General features: G+C 36.4%; 1 protein-coding gene across 7 annotated transcripts in view; it reads right to left on the bottom strand.

Annotated features, from left to right (window-relative positions):
- The window catches only part of ALS2 (alsin Rho guanine nucleotide exchange factor ALS2), a 116,453-nt gene that overhangs the window by 60,227 nt on the left and 40,414 nt on the right, over positions 1 to 15,812 (bottom strand). For 6 of the 7 annotated variants that reach the window (XM_077154716.1, XM_077154719.1, XM_077154714.1 and 3 more), the window contains 2 exons: positions 9,625 to 9,805; positions 7,503 to 7,568 (listed from right to left, as the gene is read on the bottom strand). In XM_077154716.1, the coding sequence (XP_077010831.1) occupies positions 7,503 to 7,568; positions 9,625 to 9,805 (247 nt within the window). Of the gene's footprint in view, positions 1 to 7,502; positions 7,569 to 9,521; positions 9,806 to 15,812 lie in introns of those variants that run through there. The other variant, XM_077154720.1, reaches the window with a different exon arrangement.

Below are 15,812 nucleotides of genomic sequence, written 5' to 3' on the forward strand. Positions count from 1 at the left end.
TTGGGGATGTAGAAAGAAATCACCCCGGGGAAAGTTGATTGGAACCCAAAGGCCTGGAGAGAAGGCCAGCAGAGACCATCCTGTGCCTTCCCACATAAGAAAGAACCTCAGTGGAAGGTTAGCTGCCTTTCCTCTGAAGAACAAACAAAATAAATCCCCTTTTATTAAAAGCCAATCCATCTCTGGTGTGTTGCATTCTGGCAACTAGCAAACTAGAACAGTATGTATGAATTTTTTTCTGTTGTCTTTTTATTTCTCTTTCTGAATTGAAGCAAATGCTCTAAGAAATGATCGTGATGATGAATATGCAACTTATGTGATATTGTGAGTTACTGATTATATATGTAGAACAGAATGATCATAAGAATGTTTGTGTTTGTTGTTATATATATATTTAATTTAAAAATTAATAAAAGAAAAAAAAGATCACATCGAGATGTGACTCCCTGAGTCACAGCTCCAAGGAGATAATCTAATTACAGTTTCAAACATACAATACTGAATAGGGATTAGAAGAAACAGTTGCTTTTACAAAATGGGATTAGGATAAAACACGGCTTTTTTGAGGGTACATACATCATTTCAAACCAGCACACAGCGGTAAGGAAGAAATTGTCTATATTTTAGAACTGCACCTACTCTTTGAGACCAAAGGAAGAAAGGTTTATTTTGTCCAGAACCTAAATTTCTGTATCACATAATCTAACTCAACCTGTCTGCACTGCTCAGTTGAACAACTGAAACACAGGGAGGCCAGAATAATAATGAGGAACTTTAATCCTGTACAGCTTAATGTAATGCCTGGATACATCCTAGAATATATTGAGCAGATAATAAAAAAGTATTGGCAAAGTCTTTTGAGTGATGGGAGAAAAAATATGGAACTGTTAAGCTTTACTATCATGGAATCCTCAATACTGTGTCAAACATTAGGGACACCCAAATCAATAGGACAACCCCTTGATCCTTGAGGCTTATGCTTGTGAAGCTTATACATGTAGCAGAGAAGCTTAGCCTACCTATAGGCATGCCTAAGAGTTACTTCTGGAGGACCTCTTTTGTTGCTCAGATGTGGCCTCACTCTCTCTAAGCCCAACTGTGTAAATGAAATCATTGCCCTACTCCCTACGTGGGACATGACATCCAGGGGTGAAAGTCTCCCTGGCGGTGTGGGAGATGACTCCCAGGGATGAGTGCAGCCCTGACACCATGGGATCAACAATTTCATCCTGACCAAAAAGGGGAAAAGAAGTATAACTAATAAAGTATCAGTGATAGTGAGTTCAAATAGAGTCAAGAGGCTACTCCGGAGGTCGCTCTTACTCAAGTTTCACTTAGACATTGCTACCTGTCATAACTTGCCAAACTTCAACCAAAACCATTCCAGCCACTCTTAAAGAACACCTAGGGCAATATATAAGATTCCACAAAGATTCCATGCACTAGAACAACTTTCCAGAAACCTACAACCTCAAGATGGGTCCCTGGACCAGATAAATCCTGAAACCTAGAGGAACCAGCCTCTCCAGAACATCAGCTAGTTTCATCTCCCTACCCCAAATTACTGACAGGCCCTTCCAATGTGAAAAAGTTAGAACGGCCATAACCCAAAACTCCTAAAGAGTAGGACAGAAAGATCAAAGGTGATGTTGGAGTTATACAGAAAAGGTAGGGTTTAACAAACAAATATGATTGCTGAATCATTAAATTGATATCTTATAGTCTCCAGTATCTTAGAGCAGTTAGAAATAAAAACCTAAAATTGTGGAATTATAACCCATGCCAAACTCTGAAATATATTCTACAACAAAACTGTGGCACTGTGTTTTGAAATGCATTGCTTTTTTGTATATATATATGTTGCTTTTTCACAAAAATGTCAATTGTGACGATAAAAAAAGTATTTATTCCTTCTAGCCTCTTATATCCTGGAGTAGGCTAGAAGGAAATATCTGAGATGATGGTATGGTAGCCCATGACAAATTCTGGGATCTGTCTTGTAACTACTTGTTGAACAGTGCTTTGAAAATTATTGCTTTTTTCTTTCCTTGCTCTGTATATATGCTATATTATAAATTTAAAAGCTAAAAAAAAAAACCCAGAATTTTCTGTGGCACATAATCTAACTCAATCTGTCTCAATAGCTCATTTAAACAACCCAAACACATGGAACCAAGAATGGGAATGAAGGCTTGTAGGTTTGTATAGCTTAATGTAATACCTGGCTATATTTCAGAGTATGCTGGGCAGATAGTTAAATATAGAACTGCTAAAACTTTACCACTGGTGAAATCCCTGATACTGTCTCAAACATTAGGGGTTCCCAAGTCAATAGGCTAAGCCCTTGATCTTGAGCCTTGTTCCTGTGAAGCTTATTTATGCAATGGAGTTGGAGTTCTGCCTACCTACAGGTATGCCTCCGAGTTACTTCCAGAAAACCTCTTTTTTTGCTCACATGTGGCCTCTCTCTCTCTCTAAGCCTAACTCTGCAAGTAAAATCATTACCCTCCCCACTATGTGGGACCTGACACCCAGGGGTGAAAGTCTCCCTGGCAACATGGGACCTGACTTCTATGGATGAATCTGGCCCTGGGATTAACAATGCCTTTCTGACCAAAAGGGGGGAAAGACATACAATGAAACAAAGTATCAGTGGCTGACAGAGTTCAAATGGAGTAGAGAGGCACCTCTGGAGGCTACTCTTATGTTAGCTTCAGCTACATATTGCTCTTTATCATGATTTGCCAAATCCCAACCCAAATCATTCCTATATACCCTAAAGAATACCTAGGGCTCTATCTGAGATTCTACAAAGTTCTCCTGCACTAAGATTACTTTCCAGAAACCTACAACCTTCAGTTGGGTTCCTAGGCCAGATAAGTCCTGACACCCAGAGGGACCAGCCTCTCCAGAACATCAGCTTAGTTCCATCCCCCATCCCATATTGTCAACACCCCTTCCCATATTGTCAACACCCCTTTCCAACATGAAAAAGTTAGAATGGGCATAGCCCCAAACCCCTAAAAATTGGGAGAAGGATCAAAGGAGGAGGAAGAGTTATAACAGAGAAGATAGGATTTAACAAATGAGTATGACTACTGTATCATTATATTGATATTTCTTTTAGTCTCCACTGTCTTGGAGCAGCTAGAAGGAAAAACCTAAAATTGTGGAACTGTAATCCATGCCAAACTCTGAAATCTGTTCTAAAACTACTTGTTACAATGTACTTCGAAATTTATTACCTTTTTGTATATATGATGTATTTCACAATAAAAGATGTTTAAAAAAAGTACAAGCACTAAATGAAATATAACAGGAAAGATAAACAGGACATACAGGTGAAAACATCTTACAACAATATGTCAATAAATCTGAAAACAAGGATGGAAGATACAATTTTCCAGAAAAAATGTAAATAACCTAAAACATAAGAGATAAAGGCTTGATCAGACCTAATTATTAAAGGTACTGAATCAGGAGTTAAAAAACTACTTAAAGGAAATGTCTCTAAGGAAGGCAGACATTTTTACTGATAAATTCTATCGAATCTTCAAAGCATAGATAATTCCTACTCATACAAATTGCTTGACAAAACAGAAAAAAAGGGAAAGCTTCCCAATTTATTTTATATTTGCTAGTATAATCTTATTATCAAAATTAGGTAAGTTCATAAAATTAGGCTTAAGGTCATCCCCAAGAGAACCTCTTTTGTTGCTCAGATGTGTTCTCTCTCCAGCCAACACAACAAGCAAACTCACCAACCTGCCCCTGCCTACGTGGGACATGACTTCCAGGGGTGTGGACCTTCCTGGCAACATGGGACAGAAATCCTAGAATGAGCTGAGACTCAGCATCAAGGGATTGAGAAAACCTTCTCGACCAAAAGGGGGAAGAGGGAAATGAGACAAGTGTCAATGGCTAAGAGATTCCAAACAGAGCTGAGAGGTTATCCTGGAGGTTATTATTATACATTAAGTAGATATCACCTTGTTATTCAAGATGTAATGGAGAGGTTGGAGGGAACTGCCTGAAAATGTAGAGCTGTGTTCCAGTAGCCATGTTTCTTGAAGACGATTGTATAATGATATAGCTTTTACAATGTGACTATGTGATTGTGAAAACCTTGTGTCTGATGCTCCTTTTATCTACCTTGTCAACAGATGAGTAGAACATATGGAATAAAAATAAATAATAGGGGGAACAAATGTTAAAATAAATTTAGTTTGAAATGCTAGTGATCAATGAAAGGAAGGGGTAAGGGGTATGATATGCATAAATTTTTTTCTGTTTTCATTTTATTTCTTTTTCTGAATAGATGCAAATGTTCCAAGAAATGATCATGATGATGAATATGCAACTATGTGATGATATTGTGAATTACTGATTATATATGTAGAATGGAATGATCAAAATAAGAAAAAAAATTAGGTAAGTTCAGGAGATATAAAAATTTTCATATTCAGACAGATGCAAAAATTTAACAATTAGCAAATTGAACCCAGCAACACATTAAAAAAACTAATGTATAATGATGATTGAAATTCTCTTACGATTCAAGGTTACTTAATAGTTAGTAATTAATTCCTGTTCAGTTTTTTTTTAAATGGAAGGGAACTTGTTAATCCTATAAGGAACAAACCTTTAGGGAAATCATTCTAAATGGTGATATGTTAAAAAGAGTATTCCAGGGTGGGCCACGGTGGCTCAGCAGGTAAAAGTGCTTGCCTGCCATGCCCGAGGACCCGGGTTCGATTCCCGGTGCCCACCCATGTAAAAAAAAAAGAGTATTCCACTTAAAATAAGAAATGAGATAAAAATGCTCATTACCCCTTCAAAAAGATATAAGATCAAAAGCAAAAATGGTGAAACATTAACATCTGTCAAATCTGAGTGTGAAGATGGCGGAAAAGGATAGGTTGAGTTCACCTGTATTCTGTGGAATAACTAATGAAGTGGCAGAAAAATGCCCAGGACATTGGTTCCTGGGTACGAGTGACCAGAGAGGGACTTCTACATTATATAGGGAGGACCTGGATGAAAAAACAGGGAAATTATGATTGAGAGGATAGGGTGAGTTTACTCAGTTGTGACTGCAACTGGGGTGGGCTGCAACGCGCAGGCAGGAGCAGGTGCTGAAGGAGCGGTTAACTCTGGCACTCCTGCCGACCTCCACATCTAGCTTGGGAGATCTTTCCTTAGCTTTGCAGCCGGGAGCTTCCATGGGGAACCTGGGAGGCAGCAAACTCGGTTTACCTATGCACAGAGACCTTGCTGCCAGTACGCAGTACCTACCCTTGACCCCTGAGACAGGCTGCTGTGGACGCCTAGTTTTGACAGACTGGGGGACCTTGCGTTCAGGAGGAGCAGGGATGTAGAACAGAGGTGATCTGACAACTGGCCAACTGAAGAAACTCCCTGGGTCCTGATACTTCTATCCTTTCTCCATGGAGGCCCAGAGTATTCACAGAGTGCACCAGTGGAGAGGCAGGGAGGAGGAAGCCAGCCATGTCACACTGCCATACATTCCCAGGTTGGGTATGGGTAGGGAGAGTTGAAATACTCAGTTCCACAACCCAATGTTTTTCCACACAGGAGCCTAGGGACCACCAGACCCATCATGCCCACAAGTAGATTTCCTGTCAAGGTGCACATAGCTCACTCCCCAGCCCTGGAGTTGGCACTTTCAACTCGCACCAAGATCAGCAGCCTTGACTGAATTTGCACCTGTTTGGGTCCACAGCAGGCTGATACAGTTAGAGAGAGGTGGTCTGAGGGGAAGAGGTGGCCCAAGAGTGCCATCTGCTGGGAAGACATGAAAAGTGCAGACTAGAAAACTACTTTTCTGCCTAGCTTTTAAACATCAACTAGAGTTATACCTCCTGTATGAAGTATCAGCATTGGTTTGGTTGGAAATTACTGACAAATCAAGTGCAAAAGGAGACATTCAGTGCAAACTGAAGCAACTGCAAAATCTTAGATGAGCAAGGGAAATCAACTTTCAAAACAACCTTATCAAGATAATCAAATGCCAGAAGTCAACACAGAAAATCAAAAATTTTGATTTTTGATCATGAAGATCAAAAACATTAAAAAAAAAAAGTATTGGCAAAGCCCCTTGAAGGACTGAAGAAAATACATGGAACTATTAAACTTTCCCATCCAGGAAATCCCCGATATTCTCTTAACCATTAGGGACTTCCAAGTTAATGGGCCAAGCCCTTGATCTCAAGGCTTGCTATTATTAAACTTATTTCTGTAATGGAGAAGCTACACCTACCTATAATTATGCCTAAGATTTACTTCCAGAGAATCTCTTTTGTTGCTCAGATGTGGCCTCTCTCTCTCTCTCCAAGACCAACTCTGCAAGTAAAATCATTATCCTCCTCCCTATGTGGGACGTTACATCCAGGGGTGTAAGTCTCCCTGACAACATGGGACATGACTCTGAGGGCTGAGCCTGGCCTTGGCACCTTGGAATCAACAATTACTACCTGGCCAAAAGGGGGAAAAGAAATATAACCAAGTAAGGTTATCAGTGCTAAGAGATTTCAAATTGAGTTGAGAGGCTATTCTGGAGGTTACTCTTATGCATGCAAGCTTCAGCTAGATATTGCTACCTGCCATGGTATGCCAACCAACGGTATTCCTGTAAACCCTAAGGAAAACCCAGGGCTCTGAGACTCTACAAGTTACACTCACTAAGAAACCTAAAACCTCCTGATGGTTATCTTTCAGGCAAAATAAACCCTGAAACCCAGAACCACCAGCCTCTTCAAGAGCACCAACCAGTTGCATCCCCCTACCCACCCTATGTCAACACCCGTTTCCAACATGAAGAAGTCAGAACCTGAAACCCATCCCATACTTTGCAGTTGTTCTACTAACTACTTGTTAAAATGAAAGTTATTGCTTTTTTGTATATGTCATATTGCACAATAAAAAATGTTAAAAAAAAACAGTGACTACATATTTGAAATATATTATTGCTAAAATATATCTGCATTTTTTTAAAACCTAACTTCGTTGCTAGGTCAATACTTGTCGAGAAACTATAGACTTCCAAATTCTGACCTTAACTAAAGGGTTTTTTTATATTTATTATTTATCCAGAAGATAAATACAAATACTTCATGTTTGTAAAACAGTTTGTACTTTTCAATGTACCACCAATACATTATTTATTCTTAACAAAAAGGGAGAGAGTATTCCCATTTTTCAGATGAAAAAAAATTAGGCATAGTGAGATGAAGAGATTTATCCAAAGTCACAGGGTTAAAAATTAGAAGTAGCTCTTGTACCTCTTGAGTTCTTTTTCAATATCACACTACTGAAAATAAGCAAGGACCTATAGCACCTGTCCTTTATAAAAGCTAGTGAAAAAAAACTTACATTTTGATTAATTTGGTAAAGTGACCCCAAAGTCAAAGCTTTCCCTGGGCACTCAAAAATACAGAACTTTGGTTGTTATATTGATAACTGGAAGGTACATATTTGCTTACGTGGCAGGCTTAGCGAGAAGCTGGAATCCTCCCATAACCAGGAAATTTGTTATAGATGTGCAATACCTTGAGCAAAAAAAGAAAAAGAAAAACAAAAGCAAAAGACACATGTATATTAGTTTAGAACCTAAATTTGTTCTTCTGATTTTTCAAAGAAGTACCTGGAACAGATTCTTAGTATCTCATATCTCACCACAAAGTTTCATAACTTTTGTGATTTCAACATTCATGAATTGTTAGGAATTTATGAGAAAAGCAGGTCATGTGATAATCACAAAAACCAGGGGGAGAACCACCTTAGTGAAGATGATATTACAATTGAAAATCTACAAAAAACACCTAAAAACTATGCAGAAAATACTAAAATTACTTAGATTTTACTTGGTAATTTGATTATCAAACTTGAGAAAATATGATTGGAATTATTAGATTTTTAATGTAAATTTTCTCCAATTTTCATTTCAGGTTTCCCAATTAAGTCTCCACAAATGAACAATAGAGAAAGTTAAGAAAACAGACTGAAAGAGTTTGAGTGAGGCAGTGTTGACTTAAAATAAATCAATGTTGATTAATACTAATCTACTGCTACAGAATAAATATTAATATACTGCTTTGAGGGACATACATTTTCCATATTCCTGGGCAGGCAAATGAAATCAAATTACTTTGAGCGAGAAAGTATGTTTTGCAAGTAAAAGGGATAATTCTATTAAAAATAGCCCAAGTACAAAATAAAAGCATCTTCAAGCAAAAGGCCTGAAGTAAAAAAGAAGAAAAAGAAGTAAAACAAAGATTATCAGGTGAATGCGAGTCAAAAAAGGGGAAATTATATCAATAAAAACTGAAACCTTCATATAAACAATAATGAAATCTAGTTTTAAAAAAAGTAAATTAAGGTGGTACAACGGCAGCTTAGCAGGCAGAATTTTCGCCTGCCATACCGGAGACCCAGGTTCAATTTCCAGTGCCTGCCCATGCGAAAAAAAAAAAGTAAATTAGTTTCAAATTATTTTTATTTCTCATTTCTGAAAGATGATGGGTAAAAAGATTCAAATCAGCTTATTACCTCTCAGATAATAACTTCAAATATGCTCAATTACTTAGGATTAAAATCACATACATTTAAATATATATATAAATAAGCAAACCATATATCTGCATGAGTCTGAAAAGAGATATGAGAAGATAATTAACAATGGTTATTTGGTTTTTCCTGGTTGGTGGGATTACGGGCTATTTAAAGTATCTTGTTGAGTACCTTTCTTTTAATGGTTTTCAATAAAAACATACATTACTTATGTTATAAATAACCTAAATTAAATGCTGACAGAACATAAATTGCCTGAGGCAGGTACTTTTCATCAGCTCCATACTGTGACTGCAGGCTGGCACTTAGCAGACCCTTAGTCAGTATTTATTAGATGGATGATACATGAATGAATAAAGAATAAAACCTATACTTCAGATCAAAAGCAAATCCTAATACAAATTAAAATAATACTTAAATTATGGCTGGCATTAAAATGTCAAAATACAAATTAAGAAAAAGTGAGGACTATTTCGAGTTAAATTTTCAAATACACTTGAGATTTCTTACTTGAAAAACATGAATGAACTCCGGATAACTATCCTAGGTTCTATTAAGACAATATATATATATATTTTAAGTAGTTTGGTCTTTAAACCCTCCATTTACATAACAATAGAGAGCAGACAGCAGAAAAGCTCCATATTTATAATCAGCAGTTGGTCTTAAAATAATTTGTTTAGAGTTACTTATTTCCTCAAATTTGAGTACAATTTACTGAAGTAAACAAAACCATTCTCTAAAAAACCAGACTTTTTCTAGCACATTTTATGCAAAGTAAGTAAAATAGCAATCGTTTTACTAGAATATAGAAGGAAATGTGTAAATTATTATTTTAAAACCTTTTATTTTTGCCCTTAGGGAAAACTAAATTTAAAAATGCAAAACAATATTGATTTAATATTAAAATACTGCTTTGCAATTTCTATTACCTTATATCACTTTCCCTAATCTAGTCTCTTCTGATTAAGGAGCTGTACTCCTTGGCAGAATAACCCTGCAGAGATTGAACATGACATGCGACTGGATACTTGCTCTGTATAACTATCCAAGAAGAGACTTGCATGCTTCAGAATGACCAAACTCCTGGCTTCCTTTATTCCATGAAGGAAGCTGCTCAGTGAGGTTCCATGTTGACCAATTAGATAGCACAACTTGCTGAAACGGCTTGCCACTTCCTGCAACAGCTGGACTGTAGTTACAGTGCCCAAATTTTCTGTAACAAATAATGATGATGAGGATTATGAAATAACCTAAGGATCTTATAGTAGCTCAGGTTACTCATTACTTGAATACTTTCCAATGTCAAGATTACAAATTTCCTTTTTCTAATAATACTTAACATTATTATTGTAGATGTAATCTCAACTATGGAGCTTACATTGGTGTCACAGAAAGCTATTTCAGAGATCACAGAGCTCAATCATCTGAAGAGCTTACTGAAAACACAAGGCCCTTATAGATTCTGATTCAGTGGGTCTGGGTTAAGATCTCAGGATGGACATTTAAAAATTTAAAACATTTTAAAAAGCTTTCCAGGTGGTTCTGAAAAGCAGCCAAATTAGAGAAACACTAAACTGACAATTCTCTCATTTTGAAGATAAATGATCTGAAGTCAGAAAAAAGGAAATAAATTATTTATTTTCACATGACTGGTTAATAACAGCCACTTCTGTGGTTACATTTTAGTTAACATTTTTAACTTTTTGTACTCACTTCTCCATTACTTGCCGCTTGGGCAAGCCCAACCAACCCTTCAGTGCAGAAAAGACAATCTAAAAATCAAACAGCCTAGGTTACTTTGAACTTTTAAAGAGGATTTTGGGAGAATATTTGCTTCTCCCCAGCCCAAAGTATCTAATTTCTAGGATTTCTTTCCAAAGCAAGGCTAAGTAGACTAAGCCCAACACAGAAAACAGGAACCAGGACAGGGGAAAGGCAGATCTCACTTTCCTTTCAGAGCAATCCAGGAAACCTGGACTGCTTCCTATCCCTTGCCAAAGTCCTTGAGCACTGGACTCATTCAGGGATGGGTAATTTATACAACAGAGGATCTACAACATTTAGAAAAGCCAAACATAAAAAAATTTTTTTTTTTTATTTATATCATTCTAAAAGATAGACCATATGCTGGGTCACAAAGCAAGTCTCAACAAATTTAAAAAGATTGAAATCATACACAACACTTTCTCGGATCATAAAGGAATGAAGTTGGAAATTGATAATAGGCAGAGTGTCAGAAAATTCACAAATACGTGGAGGGCTCAACAACACACTCTTAAATAACCAGTGGGTCAAGGAAGAAATTACAAGAGAAATTAGTAAATATCTCAAGGCGAATGAAAATGAAAACACAACATATCAAAACCTATGGGACGCAGCAAAGGCAGTGCTAAGAGGGAAATTTATTGCCCTAAATGCCTATATCAGAAAAGAAGAAAGGGCAAAAATTCAGGAATTAACTGTCCACTTGGAAGAACTGGAGAAAGAACAGCAAACTAACCCCAAAGCAAGCAAAAGGAAAGAAATAACAAAGATTAGAGCAGAAACAAATGAAATTGAGAACATGAAAACAATTGAGAAAATCAGTAAGACCAGAAGTTGGTTCTATGAGAAAATCAACAAGATTGATGGGCCCTTAGCAAGATTGACAAAAAGAAGAAGAGAGAGGACGCAAATAAATAAGATCAGAAATGCAAGAGGAGACATAACCACTGACCTCACAGAAATAAAGGAGATAATAACAGGATACTATGAACAACTTTATGCTAATAAATACAACAATGTAGATGAAATGGACAAGTTCCTAGAAAGGTATGAACAACCAACTTTGACTCAAGAAGAAATAGATGACCTCAACAAACCAATCACAAGTAAAGAAATTGAATCAGTCATTCAAAAGCTTCCCAAAAAGAAAAGTCCAGGACCAGACAGCTTCACATGTGAATTCTACCAAACATTCCAGAAAGAATTAGTACCAACTCTGCTCAAACTCTTCAAAAAAATTGAAGTGGAGGGAAAGCTACCTAATTCATTCTATGAAGCCAACATCACCCTCATACCAAAACCAGGCAAAGATATTACAAAAAAAGAAAACTACAGACCAATCTCTCTAATGAATATAGATGCAAAAATCCTCAACAAAATTCTAGCAAATCGAATCCAGCAACACATTAAAAGAATTATACATCATGACCAAGTAGGATTCATCCCAGGTATGCAAGGATGGTTCAACATAAGAAAATCAATTAATGTAATACACCATATCAACAAATCAAAGCAGAAAAGTCACATGATCATCTCAATTGATGCAGAGAAGGCATTTGATAAGATTCAACATCCTTTCCTGTTGAAAACACTTCAAAGGATAGGAATACAAGGGAACCTCCTTAAAATGATAGAGGGAATATATGAAAAACCCACAGCTAATATCATCCTCAACGGGGAAGATTGAAAACTTTCCCCCTAAGATCAGGAACAAGATAAGGATGTCCATTATCACCACTGTTATTCAACATCGTGTTAGAAGTTCTAGCCAGAGCAATTAGACAAGAAAAAGAAACACAAGGCATCAAAATTGGAAAGGAAGAAGTAAAACTATCACTGTTTGCAGATGATATGATACTATACATCGAAAACCCTGAAAAATCCACAGCAAAACTATTAGAGCTAATAAATGAGTACAGCAAAGTAGCAGGTTACAAGATCAACATTCAAAAATCTGTAGTGTTTCTATACACTAGCAATGAACAAGCTGAGGGGGAAATCAAGAAATGAATTCTATTTACAATTGCAACTAAAAGAATAAAATACTTAGGAATAAATTAAAGAGACAAAAGACCTATACAAAGAAAACTACAAAAAACTGTTAAAAGAAATCACAGAAGACCTAAATAGATGGAAGGGCATACCATGTTCATGGATTGGAAGACTAAATATAGTTCAGATGTCGATCCTACCTAAATTGATTTACAGATTCAACGCAATACCAATCAAAATCCCAACAACTGACTTTTCAGAAATAGAAAAACCAATAAGCAAATTTATCTGGAAGGGCAGGGTGCCCCGAATTGCTAAAAGTATCTGAGGAAAAAAAATGAAGCTGGAGGTCTCATGCTGCCTGACTTTAAGGCATATTATGAAGCCACAGTGGTCAAAACAGCATGGTACTGGCATAAAGATAGATATATTGACCAATGGAATCGAATAGAGTACTCAGATATAGACCCTCTCATCTATGGACATTTGATCTTTGATAAGGCAGTCAAGCCAACTCACCTGGGACAGAACAGTCTCTTCAATAAATGGTGCCTAGAGAACTGGATATCCATATGCAAAAGAATGAAAGAGGACCCGTATCTCACACCCTATACAAAAGTTAACTCAAAATGGATCAAAGATCTAAACATTAGGTCTAAGACCATAAAACAGTTAGAGGAAAATGTAGGGAGATATCTTATGAATCTTATAATTGGAGGCGGTTTTATGGACCTTAAACCTAAAGCAAGAGCACTGAAGAAAGAAAGAAATAAATGGGAGCTCCTCAAAATTAAACACTTTTGTGCATCAAAGAACTTCATCAAGAAGTAGAAAGACAGCCTACACAATGGGAGATAATATTTGGAAACGACATATCAGATAAAGGTCTAGTATCCAGAATTTATAAAGAGATTGTTCAACTCAACAACAAAAAGACAGCCAACCCAATTACAAAAGGGGAAAAAGACTTGAACAGATACCTCTCAGAAGAGGAAATACAAATGGCCAAAAGGCACCTGAAGAGATGCTCAATGTCCCTGGCCATTAGAGAAATGCAAATCAAAACCACAATGAGTTCTCTTGTCTTGCTATTTCTTTTTCTAAATCGATGCATATGTACTAAGAAATGATGATCATACATCTATGTGATGATATTAAGAATTACTGATTGCATATGTAGAATAGAATGATTTCTAAATGTTGTGTTAGCTAATTTTTTTTAATTAATAAAAAAAAAAAAAAACCACAATGAGATATCATCTCACACCCACCAGAATGGCCATTATCAACAAAACAGAAAATGACAAGTGCTGGAGAGGATGTGGAGAAAGAGGCACACTTATCCACTGTTGGTGGGAATGTCAAACGGTGCAACCACTGTGGAAGGCAGTTTGGCGGTTTCTCAAAAAGCTGAATATAGAATTGCCATACGACCCAGCAATACCATTGCTAGGTATCTACTCAAAGGACTTAAGGGCAAAGACACAAACGGACATTTGCACACCAATGTTTATAGCAGCATTATTTACAATTGCAAAGAGATGGAAACAGCCAAAATGTCCATCAACAGACAAGTGGCTAAACAAACTGTGGTATATACATATGATGGAATATTATGCAGCTTTAAGACAGAATAAACTTATGAAGCATGTAATAACATGGATGGACCTAGAGAACATTATGCTGAGTGAGACTAGCCAAAAACTAAAGGACAAATACTGTATGGTCCCACTGATGTGAACCGACATTAGAGAATAAACTTGGAATATGTCATTGGTAACAGAGACCATCAAGAGTTAGAAATAGGGTAAGAGAATGGGTAATTGGAGCCGAAGGGATACAGACTGTGCAACAGGACTGGATACAAAAACTCAGAAATGGACAGCACAATGCTACCTAATTGTGATGTAATTATGTTAAAACACTGAATGAAGCTGCATCTGAGCTATAGTTTTTTTTTGTTTTTTTATATATATTTTTTAATTTTTAATTTTTATTTTTTTCTCTATATTATCATTTTATTTCTTTTTCTGTTGTCTTGCTATTTCTTTTTCTAAATCGATGCAAATGTACTAAGAAATGATGATCATACATCTATGTGATGATATTAAGAATTAGTGATTGCATATGTAGAATGGAATGATTTCTAAATTTTGTGTTAGTTAATTTTTTTTAATTAATAAAAAAAAAAGATATGGCTTTTCTGGGGTACATGATAGCTTCAAATTGGCACAGGAGCTAATACCAGTTCTAAGAAAATCCCTCCTAAAAGTGATAAAAAAAAAAAAAATGCAGACAACCCCACAACTTACAAAGAGACTAAATTCAGAAAAAAAAAAAAGTATAAGCTGCTTGTTGTTTTAAAAGTAGATGTTTTTCTTTTAGAAACAATGGGCTGACCCATGCAAGCAATGCCATCCTAACATGGCAAAATTTAAGTTCTAGAGTGCTAGCCTGAATTCTGGGTACTTAGTACAGGCTGCAAGGAATGCAGGAGAGAGAATGAGGAAAGAAAATTTACCCTTCCTTTTTCTGAATGCAGGACCAGACTTAGGGAAAAAAAATTGAAATGATGCAAGTTTGCCGTCAAAGCCCCCAGTGTCTATTCTGCATTCCTTTCTGACCTCTTAGAAATCTTCCCAGATACTTATTACATCTGGACAGTAGCACCCCATCCAGGACTTCCATATCCACGTCCTCTATATTACCTTCTCAAATCCAATCTCTTTGTAGATGATTTTAGCTAAGAAAAGGAAAGTCATCAGATTTAATCAATTCAAATTAATGTGGGATAAGACATTTACTATCCACATTTTTAAAAGAACCATCCACAGTTTTAAGAGACTACTTATAAATCCAATGACTCTCTACTTGATGATATGAGTCTAAGAACTTTAACAAAGAAAATAAAAGATTCAAGTACAGGTATACCTTGGAGATATTGCAAGTTTGGTTCCAAACCACCACAATAAAGTGAATATAGGAATAATGTGATAAGTATTTTTTTAGTTTCCTAGTATACATAAAAGTAATGTTTATGCTATACTGTAATCTATTAAGTATGTGATTATGTTTTAAAGAACAATGTATATATCAACTAAAATGCGACAGAGAGATACGAACTAAAGCACATGCTGCTGGAAAAATGGTGTCAACAGACTTGTTCAATGAAGGGTTGCCACAAACTTTCAATTTGGAAAAAATGCAATACCTATGAAGCACAATAAAACAATGTATGCCTGTACTATAATGGAAGATATCTTAGGACTAGTGAGCTGTAAGTGTTGTTTGAAGGACTAGAGCTCCTAGGGTCAACTTTCCCATGGCTATTACTGCTTTCTGACATGAATTTCTAAAAGCTCCATTTTGATCTACGCAAGGATTCCCTGGACAGGAGAATGAATTCTAAGAATGGTAGAATAGGATAGGGCCAGCTGGGTTATTGACAAATTGGAAACAGTTTA

The sequence above is a fragment of the Tamandua tetradactyla genome, chromosome 3, assembly GCF_023851605.1.
Source record: "Tamandua tetradactyla isolate mTamTet1 chromosome 3, mTamTet1.pri, whole genome shotgun sequence".
NCBI lineage: Eukaryota > Metazoa > Chordata > Mammalia > Pilosa > Myrmecophagidae > Tamandua > Tamandua tetradactyla.